The following is a 15,184-nucleotide window of genomic DNA, read 5'->3' as shown; positions in this document are numbered from 1 at the left end:
TTATAAAAAACTGTTGGGAGTAATATTCACAAAGCATACCGTAAATGTCAAATTTCATACGAATATGAAAGCCGTAGCCTGGCTTGGATCCCTCTAGCAGTTTAAGCAACTACTGCTACTGGATTCTGCTTCCCCACTAATCTGTCTTCCAGAAGCCAGGTTGCCATATAAGTTTTAGTCTAGGGATGAATCCTTCTGCTCCTTTTCCAGATCGTAAAAAATACAGATGGTTTTGAATTTTTAAGGAGTCAGCAAGTATACCAACATGTGTGTCATGTCCCCTCCCCGCAGGGCTGGAACTGAGAGAAAAGTGAAAAAGATTCCTCTGTTCTGCCGCTTTTACTAACAGTTCTTATATCCATTCAGATCAGGACCAGCAGGACTGAGGGAGGTTACCTGTCACGTCAGAAGATTTCAGAAGGGGGAGGCTAATAATGTAACCAAGGGAGAAGGACAAAATCTGCTGCTGAAAGGGACAAACAGGGTGTTACATAATGAAGGCACTGTCCTATTGTCCTACATGGAGCGTGAGCACTACTCCTCAGGAGCTTGCAGGTAAGCCAATCTCATCCTGTCTTTTCTGGTTCTTTAAATAAGTATTATAAAAACTGTCAGTTTCCCAAAGAACCAGTTTGGGGGTTTGGGTTGTTTTAGGGGTTTTGTTTTCTTCTGTTTTTTTTTTTACCTTTTTGAAAAAAAAAGATTAATACAGTCAGTTACATCCTTACCAAGAACTGGATGGGAAGTCCAGTCTACAAATAGGGTTGCGTCACTTTTCTGGTTCCAGTGAGCACTCAACCAGGCCCTGCTATGCATTTCAAGTTTTAGATCCAGTTTTGTTTTGAATACAAGACACGAACATCTTTAAAACTTTGTTTTAGCATGCTTGCTTTCAGTTATGTCAGATGATGATTATTGTCTTGCTTTTAGAATCAAATATGCAAATGAGTGTATGGCAGCATATGGAGGAGGATGGGTGAGTTTTATCTAGAAATATTAAAACCATATTTACAACAGGATGCTGTTGCAAGCTGCCATAATATGCTAAAGGATTTGTAATGCTTCATAAACTGTACTTTTGCTTATTAATAAATACTGATTTAGCTTGTTTCCTTGATATATTTTTTCACATCTGGTGTTGACTTAAAAGGTACTCTATCATGTACATGACAATCCTCTGATAATGGTTTAGCAAATTCATAAGGAAAAGCACACTGATACCGTTCAGAGAGATGGCACTTCTCAGGAAAAGCCCACCTAGAAGATTTGGGAATTTCTAATTTATTACTATAATGCTCTATGTACATTTGGAATTGCTTCAATAACATATGCAAAATTCTAGCATTTGGTGCTAAATGCCACTGCTTTGTAAATGAAAGCACAGGAACATACACAGGGAAAAAACAAAGTTGTATCTCAGCTGAAAAATAAGCACAGTTGTCTATAGCCTAAAGGATTACACTTTTCACCCAGTGTGTACTAAGCAAGTAATGACTAACCCTGAAAATTGCCAGATCCCTGCTGAATTTCTTTTACATTGCTCTCGGGCCAGGAGTGAATGAGAATAAAGCCCTGGGTGCTTCCCTGCTGGATCTGAGCAAAAACGCTATTTGATTTTTAGCATACACATTTCCATAACTGTAACAATTCAGAAAGCCTAACTCATTTTCTTTCAGGCTGCAGTATTACAGAACTTATGCTGCAAATAGCTTGTCCTTAACCTTTGAAAATGGACACACAAGATGTGGGTTCAACACATCCGCTTTGAGGATGTTCCTCAACAGTCATACGGGTACAATAAATGCATTTTTTCTCATTCCTTTACCTGTTTAGATTGTACATGACATGGGAATGAATGTTATTTTCCCATCTCTCTAGTCCAAAGCTAACACAGAACTTCCAGCGAGCATTGGATCAAGCATACCACAGGTGCTGAGTATCTGCTTGCACAAAGCCCCAGCCACAAAGAACAGTTTTGGTAAAACCTGTTAGCAGTTAAGTCACTGCATTTCATCAGCAGCAAAAGAATAGCATTTAGAATGCGTTTTTTAAGCCCAACACCTACCATTATCAAACAATACTTAACAGTGAGAAAGTTTCAGGTTCAGCCAGAGAAAGATTAATTTTTGCTGGTTCATTATAATCCACTTGCCTACAATATCAAAACATCTACAACTGTCCATACCATAAGATACCGCCCCTCCCAGTCCTATCTGGCAGATTTTTAAAAAAGCCTATCCAACTTCATAGATATCTGCCTCTTCAATCACTTGGGTACCTTTGAAAATCCACCTCTCTGTGCATGTTCTAGTTCTAGGCTTCTTTAGGTCCAGGTTTGCTTTCCCTGAAAACATTAGCAAAACTTGTCTCTGCAACCCAGTGTGATGAGGTACAGATTTTTTGAGATTGGTGTTGGGTTCTGAAGCTGCTTACACTATGATTATCAATAATGGACTACAAACTGGACAGATTTGTCTAAAGGCCTGCATGTTCAGATTATCTATTTTTTTTAAGGAAAAACTTGGCTTTTTCTTTTTTTCATCTTAAGCCCACATAGTAGCATGCATTTGAGGTAGTGTATTTTGGAAACCGCTTTCCTTCCATCTCCACTAAGAAACCTGGCCAGTAAAAAGGCTGAGTTTAAATCAAGTCTAGCAGTATTAGGGAATACCTTTCACAGAGAAGCTATATTGTGTTTTTAACTTTCAAATAATAAGCACATATAGCAGTAATAAAAGCCATGCTCAAATGCAATGATAAATACTTCCAAAAATTCTGTATCACCTCTAAAAGTTAATTTTAGAAAAGCAAAAGATAAAAATCACAGAGATTAGCATATTAATAGCTCCCAATCTGTATTTACAAATCTCATAAATCTCTTAATGGGTAATATTAAGTAGATAAGTGATGTTAATATAATGCGAAAAATATTAAATGCTAAGATTTGCAGTCTAAATCTGTCTGAGTGTGAGTGTGCATGCAATACATTAAAAGGCACAAAATTGTGAATTTCACGGATTAAAGCATTAAGAATTTGCAGTGCGACTGCTAGGAACAAGAAAAATGAGAAGTCTCACACATACAAAGCAATCAGTGTCTTTAGGTCCTGAACAGCCTCCAGCGCATTCCCGGTGGCAGCAGTCGCTGACGTAGGGCCCGTAACACCGTCCATCACACTGCTCTGCGCACACCGTCTTCGTTACTAGGAAGAGGCAGGGAAAAATCATCATGTCAGAATCAGAACTAAGGAGAGAGCTCTTCAACTGCACACTGAGGAAAACAACAAACCGAGCAGCATACTGAAAAACCCTCAAGTTTTAAGCTAATTGCCTCGATGGTAAAGGCCACTCATATCCTGCTCAGAATACCTTCACGATACACTCTTTGGGAACATATATGTTGCTCGAGGACTGCAGAGTAAGAATTTTTAAACTGTTTGCTCTTACCCTTGGAAATTTAGGTGGAATATTATTTTCAAATTATTAGGTTTCTAAAAACAGCTGTTAGAAGGGTATGAAAAAACTCCCACAAAATAACAGAAGAGACCACCAGTTCTGTGTCAGTTTTCCCCCATGAAGAACAGCAACACTGAGTGAAATGAGTGAAATTCGGAGTGAGGTCAGCCATCTCAGAGCTAAATGCTGTTCCTGATGGCAACAAATTTGAGAACTAGGCAATGAGATAACAGAACAGAATACAACCTGCAGATTGGAACATGTTTGGAAACACAATTTACCTTTTCTAAATAACATAATCCAGCCTTCATTCACAGGGAAACAACTATATTCTCCCAACTGGAAAGCACAGTGATTTAAGTGGTACTACACTACTGTACCTCAGGGCTTAGTCTTGTGCAGGGCTTAGTCTTGTGCAAAGAATGGTCAATGAGTGGAGCACCTTTCTCCCCTCACTCGGCTATAGCCTCTATCTTTATTTTACGGAAAAAGAAATTGATATTATCTGCAGGACTATACCAACCACTGCCTACAGAATGCCAGGAAGCTGTGCTGTCAGCTGTCTTTTGATAAACGCATGGATGTTACACTTTTGTAATTAATCTTTACCATTTATTTTGTTAAAAGCCTTTAATTACTTCTCTATGGAAAACAATTTTCAAGAAGTCAGAGAACACAAAAATCCATCCAACTTTCTGCTCAATTCTACTACTTAATGTATCGGTAACTCCTTTATATAAGTACTTTCCAATCCAAATTCCTTCCACTACTTGCCGGAAGTACTTAAGGTAATGCCAAAGCTTCTTGATATACACAGTATTTATTTAGGACATAAAAATTTAAATAACCAAAGAGAAGTCATCATTTATAATCTACAGACTAAAGTGATGCACTTTTAGAGTAATTCCATCTTGCTGATACCAGAGGCAAACCCCCAGACAGAAAACACTTTTGTGCCTTAGGCAATCTGATTTAAGCAATAACGGAAGTTTCTATAAATGCACTTGCTGTCAACACTGCTAGAGAAACAGATTAAAAGGATTTGTTTATTTAAGTAACAATATTGATAAACATTAGGACAGAGATATGAAACAGTGGCACATGCTAAGAAAAACACACATGTTGCAGTATGCAACCACCACACCATTAGCTGACAGGGACAGAGTCTCATCTCACAAAAATAAGCAAAGAACTAATTTAGTCAACAACTGCATATTGTTTTCTGCCAGGTCAGAAATTGGCCCATAGCACCTTAATTTGCACTGGAAGGGGTACTATCTGCTTTGACCTCAAAGGGAGGCGAGGCCCAGATTTATCCTGACTTGAGGGAGGACCCTATTTGCCAGAGGCTTCCCCTCTGCCACCAATGGAAAGGCACAGAAGTAGAAGATGCTCACTTCATTCCATCCCACAGTCCAAATCCTCTGTGTTTACCTGCGTCACTCCTCAGAGAAGGAGCTGGCCTCCAAGCCAAGGGGGCACCATCCAAACACTCTTGCCTCCCTTTTACACACTGACTGCTCATGACCGTGCTTACCTGACTTTTTTAAATCACAGAATCATAGAATGGTTTAGGTTGGAAGGGACCTTGAAGATCATCTAGTTGCAACCCCACTGCCATGGGTAGGGACACCTCCCACGACACCAGGTTGCTCAAAGCCCCATCCATCCCGGCCTTGAACATGTCCAGGGATGGGGCATCCACAGCTTCTCTAGGCAACCTGTTCCAGTGCCTCACGGCCCTCACAGTAAACAATTTCTTCCTAATATCTAATTTAAATCTAGCTTCTTCCAGTTTAAAGCCATTCTCCCTCGTTCTACCCCTACACACCCTCATAAAAAGTCCTTCCCCAGCTCTCCTGTAGGCCCCCTTTCAGTACCCTAAAGGTACTGGAAGACTGCTATAAGGTCTCCCCAGAGCCTTCTCTTTTACAGGCTGAACAACCCCAACTCTCTCAGCCAGTCTTCATAGGAGAAGTGTTGCAGCCCTCTGATCATCTTCATGGCCCTCCTCTGGACCCGCTCCAACAGGGCCATGTCTTTCCTATGTTGGGGGCTCCAGAGCTGGATGCAATACTCCAGGTGGGGTCCCACCAGAGCAGAGTAGAGGGGAAGAGTCACCTCCCTTGACCTGTTGGCCACGCTTCTTCTGATACAGCCCAGGATATGGTTGGCTTTTTGGGCTGCAATCGTGCATTCATTGCCGGCTCATGTTGAGCTTCTCATCAATCAGCACACACACGCAAACAGGATTTTTTTGTTTGTCTTGATGTCCCTGCCTAGATTTAATTCTGTTTGGGCTTTAGCTTTCCTAACCTGATCCCTGGCTGCTCAAACAATTTCTCTCTGTTCCTCCCAGGCTACCTGCCCGTTTCCAGGAATGCATCACTCCTGAGCTTGGAGGAGGTGATCCTTGAATATTAGTCAACTGTCTTGGGCCCTTCTTCCCTCCAGCGCTTTGTCCCATGGCACCATGCCAAGCAGATTCTTCAAGAGGCCAAAGTCTGCTCTCCTAAAGTCCAGGATGGTCAGCTTGCTGCGCACCCTCCTCGCTGCCTTGAGGATCTCAAACTCCACCATTTCATGGTCACTGCAGCCCAGGCTACCCTTGAGCTTGACACTTCCTACCGGCCCCTCCTTGTTGGTAAGGACAAGGTCCAGCATATCTACTCTCCTCTACCACTTGGAGAAGGAAGTTGTCGTCAATACAATCCAAGAACTTCCTGGATTGCCTATGCCCTGTGGTGTTATCCTTCCAACAGATGCCGGGGTAGTTGAAGTCGCCCATGAGGCCCAGGGCCTGTGAACACAATGCCACCCCTATCTGTCTATAGGTCCACGAGGACCAGGGCCTGCGAATGCGATGCCACCCCTATGTGTCATCCGCTCAGCCTTCCTGGTCAGGTGGCCTGTAGCTAGACCCCCACTGTAATGTCCCATGCTCCTGATTTCCCTTTAATTCTAACCCACAGCTCTCAGTCAGCTCTTTATCCATCCCTAGGCCAAGCTCCATACGCTCCACCTGATTGTTGACATATAGGGCACCACTGCCTCCTCATTTCCCTTGCCTGTCTCTCCTGAAGAGCCTGTAGCCTTCCATGCCAACACTCCAGTCGTAGGAGACATCCCACCATGTTTCTGTGATGCCAATGAGATCATAGCCTTGGAGGTTTGCACACATCTCTAGCTCCTCCTGTTTATTCCCCGTGCTACGTGCATTTGCATAGAGGCATTTAGGCCGTGTCCTTGTTGAGGCTGACTTGGCTGAAGCAGTTGCAATTCCTTTGTGCTCCTCTCCAGGCGTCATTCCTTTTCAGTGTATTAACCGTGCATCCCCATTGGCGCCTGTTACCCCAGGAGCTCCTGGCTCATCTACATAAGACTTTAAATGTGCTGCAGTGTAGCCAGCACATCTCAGAGCAAACGGCTGCAGACTCTCGCTAGCATGCCGTTCCTCTGTCCTCTCCTCTGCCATCACTTTCTGCCCCTCTGGCTGGCGTTACCACTGCCAGCAGCAGGGCAAGCTCCGAGGCCATGCACTGATCCACTCCTCATGGCAGCAGCAGGATGGGCACTAAAATGGCTGCCCCTCCCACTGAGCATGCTCAGGGCCCCCTTCTAGAAGGTTCCACAGGCAGCAGGCGCAGTGTCCAGGTTCCCCTCACCAGCACCACCCCACCTGTCACAGCCTAAAAGTTACAGTGCACCAGAACTATTTCCTCTTTTTTTTTTTTTTTTTTTTTTTCAAATGGCACTAAAGGCAGAGAGCCAAGGAGCCAAACTTCAGGCAGCTACAATGAATGCTGTTACAACAGGAAAAGAGGAGAGGACATGATAGCCCACCATGGCCCCTCAACGGCAGGATGCTGTTAAAAACCATTTCTCACTGTTGCTCCACAGCAATTTAACATTTTGCTTAAATCCAGGAAGTTTTGATGAAAAAACCTCTGTGTAGACAATAGTACAAGCCACCTAATTAACTCAATTATAATTTTTTTACCTCAGTGCTGGCTGTTGTTGGCAGCAGGTAAAGATGTCCACTATCCTGATACAACCATTGCTTCCCCGTGGAAGGGGTTTCCTGGCAGACTTTTAAAAGGGCAAAGAGGCCAAGTCCCAGCAGCATGCCCCACATCATCGCCTGCAAGAGGTACTGGGAATCCTCCACCGCTGCCTCCCCAAAAACAAGGCCTGAGGAGGTGAATCCCCCACCTCGAGGGGAGGGGGGACCTGCCTCTCCTGACCCTGGTGTCCATGACCACAAACCACACTGACGACCCCGGGCATATTTAGAAAAGGCACAGTCGCCTTGTCAACTCACGAGCTATTACTTTTGAGCCAAGATCTGTATTTGCAGGATTACACACTTCTTTCAAGCTGAGCTGCAGATAATAGCGCTTCCCTAGGCTGCGTAGTTTAAACAGCGGTGGGGAACGTGCTCCAACAACAGCAATGGATTTAAGCAATGTATTGACTTCTTTTCAGCAGTTTTCACACTATTAGGCTAGGACAAAATCATCTAAATCATTCACCCTTCTCTAAAGCCCCACAGTAAGGCTTCTGCAGTGTATAAAGTTACAGATATTGTAATTTTTTTTAAAAAAAATCTCAAACTTTTTAAGAGACTACACCACTTTATTCCAGAGTATTTTTCCTCTTAAAGAGAACAAACAAGAGCACCCCTCTAGAGCTGACCTGGAGGGATATGGCCCCTGCTTTTCAGCACAACGCTTAAACGGAATGCCTTCAAAAAGCATACTCTGCTTATGATTAGGCACCTAATGAGGGCCTCTACCACACTGTTCAGGATAGCGAACATTTTGAGTTTTCCTGAGGACTAGGAAGTTATAAAGTGGTTTGCAAAATAAACAATTATAGCAAACATTTGTCACTGTTCTTCCCTAATTGTTTGTTTTGCTGGGAAAGCAAACAATGCCAACAGAAATGCCAACATTTCCTTCTAGGAAAAGGCCACAACATACTATATATATTTTTTGGTTCACTGTATGCTGTATTTGCATTATAATTGCTATTGAGGGTCCAGCTCTGAGGAGGACCTCTCAGATACGTTCAGTGGCACCACACACCAAGACAGAAAAGAGCTTAGTGCGCTCTGAATGTTTTTAAGCACTCATATGCAAGACACTTTGCAAGAAAGGGTTTTCCCCAAAGCACAAGAAACACAAGAAAATACTATGTATTGTTCGAAGTCCCAAAATAATCTGATTGTTCAGATTCCAATAAACATAACCCAACAGTTCAGCTTCCTGCAATCATTATCATAGGGTAATCCTATAGCAAACATACATAGCTTCACTGGTTAAAAAAGATAGCAATCTTTTCCCCCGAAAACTTTCCTATAAATGCAATCAATTGATTTTATAGCTGTGATTTAAGACCTATCCAAAAGAGTGAAAGGTAAAGGTAAATGTTATCCAAAATATCAAATTGTATGTTCAGGCGGATGAATGTTGGTGGGTGGCTCCTAGAGAAGACACATGGCTCAAGATGGTGCCGAGAGTGGGGACAGATGGTAGGGAACTGGGCAGCAGCTGCAAATAGGCAGCATCAACCCAGAGCAACTCCACTGCAAGCTGAGAGAGAAGAGTGGAGCAATACTCATCTCCTCCTCCTGCTACCTAGTGTGGAGACTGTCCATAGGGAAGCTGGTGGACAGGGGTGATCAGAGCCCTTGCATCACATCCTTCTTGCAACCCAGACACACAAGAGACCCAGGAGTTCCGGGCTGGGACCCCACAGGAATTTTAGGTGCCAGATACTCGTTTCTTCACCCAACATAACTGTGAAGAGACCCTTCATTAATCAGCCCTAAATTTCAAACCAGACTTTTGAGGGTCAGCACAACTACCCATCCTGATGCCTGATGACCCTTTGTGGGATTCCAAGAAATCTGATGGTTCAGCTGCACAGAACAGTCACAGTTGTGGCCGAGACAGCAAAGGACAGTGGCAAACAACAAGGTCTTGAAAAAACGTGCCATGCATTGGGACGGGTTTCTAGGGGAGTGCAAAACACTGACTGTCAATCTCTACTGGTATTTCACTGTGATATAGCAATAAGCTGTGTTGGGGAACGGGTGGAATGTGCGCTTCATTAATGTATGTGTGCAATTAATCAGTCTCTCTTATTGGTTCCCTTAATCTTTAATTACATCAGGGCATGATAAAACTATGAATGAAAAAAATAGGAAGTAACTGAAATCAATGAAAAAAAGTCTTATGAACATGCAAAGTTATTAGAGAAATACAAGGATTTTAATTAAAGATGCTGGCTCCAAGCAAAAATGCTGGGTTACCCTGATTGATCTAAGATGCTAGTTCAGCTCTTTCTGTCTCCCCCTACACAGCTCCCACTTGCCTTTTGCTGCTCTAATTGGGTACTTACTGCATCGGCACCTTCTTTTTCTCAGCAACATCAGCTGCACAAAGACTGTATAAATACAATTATGCTCAGGCCAAACTCCTGTACACACACACAGTCATGGAGCATCTCACATTTACTGAATGTTTATGTTTCGGGTTTGATTTAAAGGCTGTTTGCCTTTTTTGCATTCCCTTAGTTGGGCCTATATTTTAATTTAGATTTTTCTCTTTTGTTTCAATTACATTCATCTAGGACAAAGTGCATAATCTGTCACTTTAATAAAATAACATATTCAATTTGTAAAGGTTTCAATTTCTTTTCATATGAAAAGTAAAAACATCCCCAAACTCTTAACAGACATCAACAGCAAAAGTAGTATCAACCTAACTATAGATTTTTAACTTCTAAAAGAGTTTATTCTTGTGTTTTTTTAAATTGGTTTACATTCTATGTAATGGGTGCCCAATACTCTTTGAAAAAGTATTTCCACATTAGCCTCTCCTGACACTGAAACAAAGAACATCACCTAGCTTTTAAATGTTCAATATTAATATTTACTAATAATTTAATTGTAAAAGAAAAATGGATTGTTAACTGCATAAAGCAGTACCCTGAAATTACATCTTCTCTACTTCCTAATAGAACAGCTTATTTTAAATTTCTTATTAATTGTCTTCTTAAATACGTACATTTTCTTGTCACATTTAGAGAGACATTAGGACAGAGTCAGATACGGGTGGTGTTTCAAATAGTACAAAGTATATTGAGACAAGAAGTACAAAGTATAGTGAGACATTGCTAGAAGGCAACATAAGAAGAGGCTAGGTAGATGATATTTATGCAAAAAACAAAAGGATTTTAATTTTTTTCCATATGTAATTTGAAATGAAAGACACGGATTAGGATCTTCCATTTTTAATCCTTTTCTAGGAAAATAATTTAAATCTTATCTTGGGAGGGGGGCTCATTAGAATTTTTTGCTTCAGTGATTCAATAGAAAAAGAATGAAATTATTAAAATGTAGATGCACCTCCGAGTTGTTTCTAGGAACAAAATTGTTTGACACTGGGATGTAGTACTGCTGAAGTGTTTTCCTACACACGTTTGAAAGACATGCATCCCCAAGGTGACTAGGTTAAAGTATACGCTATGTTTGTGATACCATTCATCCTATCTCTGGCTTGTATCTAAGAATAACGTTTATGAGCTTGAAAGCCAGGCATGTTTTTTAGAGTCAGAAATGAAGGCAGCAAAAGCGTAGCACCACTTGCATTTTTATATTTTGAGTCCCTGCTCACATTCTTATTCTTTGCTTCAAACAGTTTGCAGGAAAAACACATTTTGAGAAAGCACAATGAAGAAATGCCCATTGCCAGCCTAATATTCAGCTTTTGCCTTAAAACCTGCTGTTTATCCAAGGTGCAGCAAGGTCAGGGAGGCAAAGAGGAAGTATATGATATAAAACTAACTGCTGTCTTTGACAATCAGAGGCTGCAGAGTGTACTTCAAGGTAAAAGGCCAGAGAGCAGCTATTTCAAAGTAGAAATGTGTGATCTGTGTATCTCTCTGGAAGTTAGGTGGCATATGTCTTTCCATAGTTTATTATTTTAAAGCCGCTGTTGTGCCTTAGCCTATCCTTACTGTTTGGATTTGAGAGGGCAGTCACTGTGAAAAGAGAGATAGCTGTCACTCCTGGAGCAAACCTACCGTGCAGCTCTGCTAAGCTTCTGACTTCACAACACTGCAGATAAGTTTTTCTCTCTCTGGTATTACTACATTAATCCATCAAATCAGTTCGCTTATCTAAGAGCAGTGCTTTGTTGAGGTTGAGACCATGGGAGCTGATCCTGCCACAAGGACTTCTGCAGCCACACAGAGTCCAGTTGGACTTTCCCACTTTACATAAGGCTGGAGCCTCTGCTTGCTGGCACAAAGGCCTGGGGGAGGATCATACCATCCTTATATAAAATAACTGCCAAGGTTTTACGGTATTCTTGGATAAGCTAACCACATAAGGCCTGAATAAGTCTACTAAAGTTTGGATGAATTACACAGATTCTTACAGAGAAACTAGTTTTAATAGACAAACAGGCCTCTCCTTGGGACAGAGAAAGAACCAACATTAATTAATGCTAACCGAACCATGATATAAAGTAATTTGGTCAGCTTGGGTTTAAGTCCCTTTCCATTACCTATTTCAGCCCGTAACCTTGATGTAAGGAGGCCTTCTGAGCACTGATCTTTTTGGGGCTTTCATGAACACTGCCAGCAAAGGAAGGAGATGTACTAGCTCGATTCAGATAAAGAAGAATCTGCTTCGCATCACTGTACCTGGTTCATTATGCAGTTACTCCTACAACCTGTCCTAAGTGTTTTTAGTTACACCTGCACATAAAGCTCAATGTGAAACAGTAATATAAGAACACGTTAACTTTAGCAGAGCTGTAACTGTCATCAGCTTTGCCAGCAACATCAGCTGATGCTCCTGAACAAAAAGCAGCGCTTGGCAGGGTGGCAGAGCCTCTGCAGGCGTGCAGCTCCGTCACATGTGCCCTACACTTTGCCACGGACAGGAGGTCAGCTTGGATTTCCCGCTCCTGCTAAATGTTCATGTCAAGCCGTCTGCCATTTCTAATTTCCTTTTATCTTCTTGCTTCAAGCAGTCAAAAAAAAAAAAAAAAAAAGCATAGTTGCACTATTCCTAATATTTCCAACAAAAAAGGCAGATGACATCGGGCTATCATCAGTTCAGAGAGTTAGTTGGTGTACTTGCTTGATAGCAGTTAATTCGTCACAATCCCTTCCTCCTATCTACAACTCAGCCAAGAAAACAAGCACAAGCTAGAGCAGCGCTCTCTTGGGGAGTTATCAGCAACCATTTCATTTCCTAGGAACAGTGACTCCAGTAAACACAACCAATTTCCACGCTCCTAAATTTCAAAGAAAGGGTATGTAAAGGTTAGCTCTGTTCCCTTAAGGGGGGGGGAAGAAAAAACTTGTAGGAAAAGACAGCTCTCAATTTTCTCCACTTTTATATTTGCTAATATTGTGACTGCACTTCTAGCTCTTTAGTGCTCATCTGAAGGAGCTGAAAGCGCATAAGGAAGAGACTCTCTGTATATAGTTCTTTTTTATTCATTTAAATGCTCTCTAAATTCAAGAGGACAGACAGACGTTGTGAACAACGCTTCACTTACTATTTCTTCACAAAAAAACCCTATTATTCTCTTTCAGTACAACTCAAATACACTCTGAAGTTATTATAAAGAGAACAATTCTGCAAGATAACTAATATTCCCAGGCTCCCACTGAAATTAACAGAGTATTTTGGCATTAGGAACTTTGCAGTGTCAGGCCATCATTAAAGATCTCCAAATCTGCCTTATAGTTTTTTCTATTCCTGCAGCATTCATTTCAGTGTATTCCAAAATAACCAACAATATTCCCAGGAGTTGTGCTCCATGTTGCCACCAACAAGTGAAGAGAAAATTCAAGTTAGCTTAAGTATTTTAGAAAGCATTAGCGAAGAAAGAAAAGCATAAATTCACGTACGTGCGAAAAAAAACAGATCATCTGTTGGTAAAAACATATTGAAACAAAATTAAAAATTTTAGAATTATACTAAACCAGAATTTATAGCATCCTTTCACAATTAAAAAAAAAAAGCAGGATCGCTATTACATCATTGTTCAGTCCTTTGCTTCTCAGAGTCTTGCATACTTACAGGTCTGGCAGTGATTCTCTGTGGGTCCCCAGCATCGGCCTGTGCAGGACTTGTGGCATCGACCACCTGCAGGACAGACAGAAAGAGAAAGAGATTAGAAATGTGGCTTCCTTTCATTTCTTCAACATCCAACAACTGCTGAAAAGGAGGGTCTATCTTGTCTTTGGAGGGTTTTTATGCTTTACCAAGGTTGAAACAGCACCTGTAAAAAATGGCCCAGATAAATAGCCAGAATTGGTGTTGAACATTGATGAAGTATGGCTACTTTTTAAAGTAAACCCTAAATACCTCTCTACTATGTATAATGACCGGGACATTTTAAAACAACAACAACAAAAAGATAAACAAGGCTCGAGAACTTAGGAACAATTTCATCACCCAGTGCTATTACTATTGCTCTCTATATCCCTATGTAAGACCCACTCATTCCTCTACAGGAGAAGAGATGGCTGTGCTAGAGAGGATCTCCCCTCCCCAGTCATGTTCAATTTCATCTGAACAATGAGGCGATACTCTCAATGCCTTTGATTAAAAGCCACCCCTCTCTCCCGCAAAAGCTTGCATTGTCTTCATGTCCTATTGGACATTACCTTCATGGTAAAGGAAACGTGCCCTGGTCCACTACTTAACCCCAGTGACAGCTAAGCTCACGGGACTTTTCCTTTTCTGCCTGCTGGTTCTCTTCTGCAGTTGTGATTTTGAAGGAACATCATGTTTCTTCAGAACCTAGAGGTGATGTTCTACATCATCCTTCCACATGCTGACAAGTTTAGTCCCTCGAGAAAAGGAACTGTATGTGCTTTCATTGTAAAATACAGATGGAGGAGGACAAGTTAGCAACGGTAGCTTTTATAAACTACCTAGTAATTAGTGACTGAAACTCGCTTGGACTGAAGAGAGACTTGAGTTCACATCCTCCATTTCACGGCTAAATGCTGACCACTGTGTGAGGGAATGGAGAGCAGGCAGAAGAACTGGCGCATTCTCCTCTGGCTGCATCTCACATTGTTTGAGAAAACACTCAGACAGTCCCATGCTAGTCCTGACTGCGAGTGAATAGAGACCTCAGTCCGCAGCTCCCATCCAGACGCGGCCAGAGCTCAGTCACACTCCTGCTTTTAGTGCTTCTCCCTGCTGAATGCCAAACACTCCCGGAGCTCGCAAGAGAGCTGCCTTACTGCACCCTGAGCCCAGCTGGTAAAACCCAGGTGTGGCAGTGCCTGAGGTGTAGGCACCCAAGCCCTGAAGGGATGAACTGAGAAACCCAACATAAGTGTTCTTAAATGACTATGTTAAAAGCACTATACACAGTCCTTATCGCTGCTTTTTTGACCACAAGAACCTAACCACGTTTCTGATTAAACTTCTATTCATCACTGAATACTGCTGAGATTCTATTAAGCAAATTTCCCCCTTTGAACCTGATCCAGAAACTTACCTTTCAATCCTCTATTAACAGCAGCTGCTGTTAACACTGCTCCATTACACTAAATCAAATACTTCCCACATGCCCTGATGGGAGATAGCATTGGAGAAAATACAAAGTGTCTCTCGGCAAAGGCTGGACCCCCCCATAAGAAAACACTGCTCCTCTGCTAGCAGTGTGCTTATACTAAGAGAC

The 15,184-nt window shown here is 41.9% G+C and overlaps 1 protein-coding gene across 1 annotated transcript in view; it reads right to left on the bottom strand.

The window, feature by feature from the left end:
* The window catches only part of ERBB4 (v-erb-b2 avian erythroblastic leukemia viral oncogene homolog 4), a 419,420-nt gene that overhangs the window by 189,222 nt on the left and 215,014 nt on the right, over positions 1-15,184 (bottom strand). The window contains exons 5-6 of the mRNA XM_009887598.1: positions 13,564-13,629; positions 3,084-3,202 (exon numbers count right to left, since the gene is read on the bottom strand). Coding sequence (XP_009885900.1) covers positions 3,084-3,202; positions 13,564-13,629 — 185 coding nt within the window. The remainder of the gene's footprint in view (positions 1-3,083; positions 3,203-13,563; positions 13,630-15,184) is intronic.

This window comes from Charadrius vociferus, unplaced genomic scaffold (assembly GCF_000708025.1).
Source record: "Charadrius vociferus isolate BGI_N301 unplaced genomic scaffold, ASM70802v2 scaffold136, whole genome shotgun sequence".
Classification (NCBI taxonomy): domain Eukaryota; kingdom Metazoa; phylum Chordata; class Aves; order Charadriiformes; family Charadriidae; genus Charadrius; species Charadrius vociferus.
This window is presented reverse-complemented; position numbering and strand designations above follow the sequence as displayed.